The sequence below is a fragment of the Carassius gibelio genome, chromosome B5, assembly GCF_023724105.1.
Source record: "Carassius gibelio isolate Cgi1373 ecotype wild population from Czech Republic chromosome B5, carGib1.2-hapl.c, whole genome shotgun sequence".
Classification (NCBI taxonomy): domain Eukaryota; kingdom Metazoa; phylum Chordata; class Actinopteri; order Cypriniformes; family Cyprinidae; genus Carassius; species Carassius gibelio.
In genome coordinates, this window is record NC_068400.1 from 25,490,204 (window position 1) to 25,498,333 (window position 8,130).

Sequence of the window (8,130 nt, forward strand, 5' to 3'; positions counted from 1 at the left end):
CAAAAGCCGATAGACCCCACAAAACCAATATTTTTCAAAATATCTCAATTTGTATTCCATAAAAACGAAAGTCCAAAAAATCGAAATATATATATATATATATATATATATATATATATATATATATATATATATATATATATATATATATATATATATATATATATATATATATAATTTGTATTATTCTTTTTTATTTATTTATTACTTTTTTATGAGCCATCCCTTTAAACTCATGGGATCACATTATTGCAGTTGGTTAGTGAATCAGGCAAAGGTTTTTGCAATGATATACAATGCGCAACTGTTTGGTAAATTCGCCTCTCAGGGTGGTTTCTTTACCTGGAGAGTTCCTCCAGTTTAGACTTGGCAAACTCTAGACTTTTCCTTTCCACATGCTCATGAGGTGTATGAGCCAGTAGCTCATGGAGAGTGATGATATAACGAGGGATCTGTCAATTAATATCATAAAGAGAGAAAAATTGTAAAGACTGAAAGTGTACAGAGAGTTGTCAGCAGGCCAACATAGAATCTGTGCCCACAGGATGTACGTCTATCAATCAAGTTCTATACGTCCCTCGCCCCTTACATGTTTGTTACTTTAAAAATATGGCAATTTTATAATGTTTACACACAAGAGTAGTAGAGTGTGAAGAGCTCCCTCAAATGGTTTATGGAAAACAAATGTCTTATTTGTAGAAACACAAGCCAGCAATTCCCAGTGGCAGTTCAAATAATTGAACAAATTGAGCTCTTCAGTGATCAGTCTGGAATTGAATAAGACACTAATGAGAGTGCAAGAGTGCCACCTGAAACATGGGGTATGTGAGGAAGGTTTCCAGCATCCTCCCTTCACACGCAGCATTGGATTCGTACTGCTTCAGGAGTTTGTCAAAGTCCCGGTTCTGCTTACAGTTGGCCAGAACCTGAAGACTGTACTGGTGGTTCCTCACAAACTCCTGATAGATGTTCAGCATTGGCAGCAAGATATCAAAGAGATCCGCTAAAAAGGAGAAAGCTATGTCAAAGTCATTAAAAAAACAGAGTCTTTTATTCACAGCGGTGCTTGAAAATGCTTATCTTGGGTTTAAGATGTTGGCGGTTTTTGTCTGGCTCTCATTGTTGCATACGTGTGTGTGCCTGTATACGGTAAGATAGGAGAGAGCCAGACGTCATTGACGGGTTTGATTGAGATGCTGTGCGTCAGCAGAAGCAGCTTGTCCTTGATGTTAGTGTCACCATGCAATGTGCTGTCTTTGTTGATGGGGTCTTCTGAATAGCTGCTCCTGAGTGCTGTAATTAGCTTTATGAGAGATAAAATGTAACAATTATGACATACCTAGAACCAGTGTGGGCCAGTTTGCTATCCTCGCCTTCAGTCCCTGATGGAATATTTCATGTAGGAACATGATTGTCTCACTGAGGACAAAAAAGAGAGTATACATCAATATAATAAATATTTAAAAGGATTTATTAAAATATCAATAAATCCGATTATCCCATGGCACCAGGGTCAAAGCTTAACACTCAGCTTGTGCCAAAGGCAAGTAAAAATAAACCACGCACCAATAAACACAATGTTGTATTTTGGTTGCAGTTCATTGAAAATGCAGTACAGCATTTATAGGATGTGTTGTTTATTTAGGTTTAAAATAAATCTCATTGGATTGAGATGTTTCAAAAACATTAAGGGATAAAACATTAAGCAAGGAAATTTCTGTGTGTGATTTACTAACACGCGCAAATTAAAGAACACAGACGTAACATCTCATGTACATATTGATCAACGCAATATACCAAGTGTAGAGCAAATTATCGTAGTCGCAAATAAAATGAGGGGTTAAAAGAAGTTTATAAAGCAGGTATTGCATGACTCCTAGTTGAGGGTTCTAAGCCGTCTTTTATTTCATGAAGTAAATTAAAAATACCATTGTTTGGCTTGGCTTGTCAAATGATATGTTTGGATACTGTGTTCTTCCGCCATTCCAAATAAATTAATACATGTGGAAAAATCCTCTCCCTTCTATAACGCGCTTTCTGTTCTCTGCTGTGCCTCCTTGCAACAACAATTGCAGCAATTTCAAGTGCAAAATAGTTTAAGACATGCTTTTTTGGGGGGGTGTTAACTAATGGTGCAAATTCCAGTGTGAGCACAAATGTTAGTAAATCTTGTTGCGTGATTCACTTTAATACTCTCCTCCCATAAATTTTGCATCCTAATGGGAAACTCCAACAAATGCATATTCTTGATTTTTTTGTGCTGGCACAAGCTGTTAGTAAAACTTGCCCTATATCTGTGTTGCAGAAGGATGTGGATGAAATAGTTCAAATCATCATGCAAACAAGCTGTCACAACACTGCAGTAATTATGTGTCAACACTGACACTGGTTGATCTGGGTCAGAGGATCTCTTGTATACATTTTTTATAACCCAGGATCATTGGAAAAACGTTCCTAAAAGTTTGTTCCTAAAAGCGACACTAAAAGTGCATTTACATTGATTTGAAACAAATCAATGTGAATGTTTTATGTCTTTTGAGTTCTTTTTTCATGGCTTGTGTTTTACTAGATTTGTACATGAAGGTTCTGAATCATCTGTACAGTACTGTACCAGGTGAGCTACAGAGCAAGTTTAATATGTCAGAAAAGCCACATATTAAGCTGGTTATGTGATGCAATCATTTAAATATATTAGTTTTCACAAATCATGCTTCATAAAATAGTTTTGAGGTCATAATATAATATTGTGCAAGGAAACATTCAAAAATAAATCTTTATTAGTTGATAATAATGTTATTTCAGCTGAAAATTGTGGTGAATTATAAGGTACATTTTCTGAATTTTGCAAAAATATTGGTCGAAGGGCATTTGTCATAGGTCACTGGTTTTTCCAGTAAGCCTTTGTAGATTTTTGACAGAATGGTTTTAAATGCTAATAAACCAAACCCACACACCTGTTAAGGAAGATGCTACTGGTATCATCGTGGCTAATGGGTGGTTTCTTGGAGCTGGCGGCCATTCTGAGTGGCCTCAGGAAGCAGTTGACCAGGATGGAAAGCTGATGGACATACTCGGTCTCAGCCTCCACCATGTTGAAGACGATCTGGTTCCTCTTCCGCATGCTCTCAGCATGAGGAGAACAGATGTAGTCCTGCACAATAATCTTCCATTTCCTTCTACACAGCCACCCTCTCATGAAGCTCTGGACCTGCACAGACAAAGTGTCTGGGATTACTGTTTGTGGTCACAGTTTGATCAATGAGCGAAACAGTTTAACCAGCCCATACGGCAGCGGTGTTTGCATGTAGACATATTTCTGGATATGTAATGTTAAAGTTCTTTACCTTTTTGATTTTTTTTATATCAGGATCCTCCTCTTCTTGGTAAACATGGTAGGGACGCATTCTTTCCTTAGTTTTGTTCAAGGCTACAATCTTTAAGAGAGAACAAAAAACAACATGACTGAGCATTACAATGTTCAAAAGACTTACGAAGGGAAATTGGTGGAGATGACTGTCAAAACTATTGGGCTGCAAATGGTCGCTGTGATTATAATTTGTCACATCAGATAATATTGAAGTATTGAATGATCATCCTTCTCAATGAATAATCAGTGTGTCACATACGTGGATCACTGAGACCCTGTGTGGGTGCTGGCACATCAGATAACCATCTTAACTTCCTCTCCATGCACAATTTCCTTCCTTCATTCAACAGCCTTCATCAAAAAGCTCTCTCACAAAGCCTTTATCAGCCATTTACTTTGGATGCAAATAGGCTAAATGCCCCACAGCGTATCTCCCAGTATACACGGTCTGCAGGCACAAGCCAAGACTTTAGTTTACTGAAGTGCTATTGTACATGTTGATAATTGGTAATGGTCATGTTTTTTTTTGTGTGTGAAGTGTAAGTTTGGAATTTGAACAAATCTTTGTATATAATCTGAAAGCTTTTATCACTACCCTGCTTTTAGTGGAAAATGATTCAGTTTCCTTATTCTACTTTTACTGCCATAATGTTACCTAAAAAAATGTGTTTCACAACAATAAAAATTATACTGAGTTTTTATAATAAAACAATACAACCACTTGCCAAAATTCACCATTTACACAGAATGAACAGTATTCGTGAGTATCTTGGCTTTATGTCAACAATACAAATGTTTTCTATCAGGGTGTGAGCCAGTAGTAGATGGCATCTTTTTTAATTGTATCCTTATAAAATATTTATAACTCACCACATGTCTGAATTCAGATGTTTCAGTTTAAAAAACAAAGCACTGCTTTTAATGACTTCATCATTTATTCATAAAGAATACTTCTGATAAAATCATGACAATACAGCATGAGTGGTTTTTATGGCTATTTATATTATACATCAGACCAGTGTTTATATAAAAAAATAATAGTGCAAGAAAAACAACACCATGCAATAACAACAGTGGTTAGAATGATAGATGGAGTAACCGAATAAAAGAATGATATAACAGTGGACGGACAGATGAGTGGATAGACAGACAGACAGATACTGTAGTTAGATCCCGTCTTTTGTGAACACTGAGCAGTAAGTGTAATCAGCCTAATTAAGATAGCATGTTTCTCATTTCTTTGCATTGATTTATACTCTGAATCATGTGTTCACATGCCACTGACCCTGCAATGTCAATAATGGGGCATAATTCTCGTCCCCATGGTGACTGGTCCAGCGGGGAGGATAATTCCCTGGTAACACAACTAGGGAACAGATAAGACGCAGAGCCTGAGAGATGCTCTGTGGCACACTGGGATTGCATATGTTGCTGGTAACCTTAATCACAAAAAGAAAAATACTACAATCTGGAAAAAGCAATGTGGGAAAAGCAGACCTATGGTTGAACTCCATATCAGGATAAGTCACAAATGCTTTTAGTACACAGGACTGTTCAGTAATGGTGACATTTTTGGAGACCTGCACTGTTATTAGATTAATGGGATCTAGAGTGGTTCACTGATTCACAAAATTGGACTGCACGTTGGAAAACAGCCCATTAAATGGCACAGCTCAAGCATATACAGTTACTGTACCTCAGATTTAAGCCTCTCAATCTCTGTGTCTTGGTCTTCCAGTTGTGTGCGGAGCTGATTGGCTGCCACCTTCTCTGTCTCCACAATCTGCACCAGGTGGATGTACTTCTGCATAAGAACCTCACGCTCGATGATGATGTCAGAGTAGCTGAGATGAAAACAACAGGGTTACACTCAAATGTAATGAGATATCCGAACATAAATGTAGCCGTTTATGTATGCCTGGGTTCATTAAGCTAGACTAAACACTAAAGATGTCCAGTTGAGCAAACTGCTACTATCAAGCCACTGCTGAACTTGTTACTAAATCTTAACTTGATCATGTTGATCATGTACATGTTTTTCATTTTATTTTAAATAGCCTGTGTGTGTTGAACCTACTGAACTCACCAACGCTTTCCAGTAAAATTGTGTTTATGGAATTGCTTTGATGGATTTAAACTATAGCATTTATCATTTCCAGATATAATTTCAAATTCACTTTTTAAATGAAACTTACTGAAAATGTTTTAAAAAATATGCATGTTTTTTAAAAATGTAACACACACACAAATGGTGCACTTTGACATCATCTATTGTCTGTGATTCATTTTCAGTTGCATTTAAGTGAACAATGTGAGCCTGTTTGACTAAAGTTCAATGCGGCCTGTCCAGATGTTCACAGGCACATCTGTTCATGGGTAACCCAATAATCTGTTAGATTCAGCTGATCTCTCCAGTGACGCAATCCAAATGTACACTGTGGCTTGAGTATAAATCTGTATGAGGAGTATAAATCTCTAGACTGTCAGCATGTGAGTGCCTTAAATCTCTTTGAGCTTGTGTGTCTGCAGAATATTATGTGAATGTGTGTGTGTGTGTGTCTGTATCTTTGCGTAAGTTGCTAACAGCAACAAACCATTGTCATAACATCATAAATTAGTTTTTCTCCTACTCAGATTTGAAACTGTATTTGTTTAATTGTTTAAGTGAAGCGTATAATTATCTCAATGTTAAAATACTTTCAAAACTATAAATAAGCCATTCATAAGCCATTTCCCCCCGAAAGAGTCAACAATGAGGCTTTTCAAAACATTGCTGTTTGTTTGAGCATCCCAATCAGTCCGGCTCAACCAATGACATGGATACATGTTCAAAAAACAATATTATTGTCATGTTTTTGTCATTATTTTCATCCGTTTCTTTTCTTTTCTGCATTTCATCTCTGTTCTAGCTTGTTTCCTGATGTAGCTTTCTTATAAACCTGCCATTGTATACTATGAATTTTGTTGGCTCTGTATTGAACTGCTTATTATGTTCCTAATATTTAGTTGCTTTAGATAAAAGCATCTGCATTAATGTAATGTAATGTATATGCTAAAAGAAAACTGTACAACTAGACCTATCATTGTATCAAAAGTACTGTATTAACATATATTTTCAGTCAATAAAGCTATTGTTAACTATTACAGCTTCGCTAAACACAGCAACAAATAAAATAGAAAATATTATTAAATAAGTTGAAAGAAAGAAAGAAAGAAAGACTTTTACATGCATAATGAACTACTAAGTTGCTAAAAAGTTGCTAAAGGTTATCTTTAAGTGATCTTGCCTATGGCTACAAGAGAGAAAGAGCTGGTACATCTTAAAAAAAAAAAGATGGTGCATGACGCCACTGGCAACTAGGTTTCCACAGTCTGAAATTACAGCTTAATATTCAGTCTTGCTCTAAGGCAGATCTGTGATACAACAAATAAAGCAGTTTAAGCTTTCTTTGGAGATTTGTCTTCTTGAGATGAGTTGTATAAAACATGACTGCAAAGTTTGATCTTAGGCTGCATGTCTGAGCACCAGGGAGAGGAGAACAACAGTGCTGTCAACCTCAGTGCAGCTTATTTGTTGCTGTGCTGCTCTGTAGTGACAGGGATAAATGCACAATGCGCTTGATTTAACCCGCTCTGATATGTCTCTTTCTTATTATGATGATTTTATTCTTTCTGCCTGAGAGTAAAGCTTCTTTAGCGCTTCTAAATATTATCCTTGAATGAGCAAGATACAGAAAACAAATACACACAGTCACACTTACCTGGCCTGCTGGATGGCGTCCACCCATTCATCACAGTCTGGCTCCTCCTCTGTCCGCAGTTCCAGAGGCTTCTGTCCATCATGCCCGAAGACGACGAGGAAATAATGCTGAAGAGATAGACAGACAGATACAAACTGAGAAGTGTGTGTGAGTATGAGAGTGTTGAACCTACTAAAATTCAATCTGTACTACATGCCCTTTCCATGAATAGTGTATTTTAATGTTCTATTTTCAAACATTTGATGTTCATTATTTCATGCTTAGTAAAATAGCTGTATGAAAAGCAGCTATTTTTAACACAAAAAAATCAATTAATTGTGGCCTGTCTCACTTCACGTCTTAACGTTCTCAACTGTATTCAACAACAAAACCTAAATAATGTCACCATCTTGACAAAATCTGTAGAACCTATTTAATTATATGTATATTTTTATATTTCCTTCACAACCCTCCTAACATCTGTTCTTTGTCCAATTGAAAATTGTGACACTCATAAATAATAAATAATATGGTTTTACCACAAAATGCAGTGTTCAATACATGTCATAATCAACCTTGTTGTTTATGAAAAAATGTTTTTTGAATCATTCTATTTAATTTTGATGCATATTGCTAGAAAATCAGGGTTGCAAAAAAAAACTAACTTATTTGTCCAAAGCACTACAATCTAAAATATGAATATTAGGAAATAAATTACCACCACTAGATGCCTGCTTTTAGATATAGCTATCAGAGCACCTGCTCTGTATTAGACACAGTAAGCTTTTACTGCCAACAAGCAAATGCTGACAAGCATTGTGAAATAAAACAGGTACAGGGTTATGAGAGTCTGAGCACTGCGTGGCTTGAGGCCATCTGCAAGGCAAATAAACACATACAGCCGCTTAACAGCAGGTGTGAGAGGAGTTGAATCAGCTATTGTCATGATGACCTGAGGGAAAATGCATGGTGTGAGCTGGTTAGCATGTGACATTCATAAGCAGTTTCACAAAGCGTAGAATA

The 8,130-nt window shown here is 36.5% G+C and overlaps 1 protein-coding gene across 2 annotated transcripts in view; it reads right to left on the reverse strand.

Moving 5' to 3' along the window:
- Positions 1–8,130, reverse strand: part of rasgrf2b (Ras protein-specific guanine nucleotide-releasing factor 2b) — a 67,637-nt gene that overhangs the window by 29,768 nt on the left and 29,739 nt on the right. For both annotated transcript variants that reach the window (XM_052556995.1, XM_052556994.1), the window contains exons 2-8: positions 7,129–7,235; positions 5,064–5,211; positions 3,345–3,434; positions 2,955–3,208; positions 1,340–1,419; positions 810–1,003; positions 343–452 (exon numbers count right to left, since the gene is read on the reverse strand). In XM_052556995.1, the coding sequence (XP_052412955.1) occupies positions 343–452; positions 810–1,003; positions 1,340–1,419; positions 2,955–3,208; positions 3,345–3,434; positions 5,064–5,211; positions 7,129–7,235 (983 nt within the window). The remainder of the gene's footprint in view (positions 1–342; positions 453–809; positions 1,004–1,339; positions 1,420–2,954; positions 3,209–3,344; positions 3,435–5,063; positions 5,212–7,128; positions 7,236–8,130) is intronic.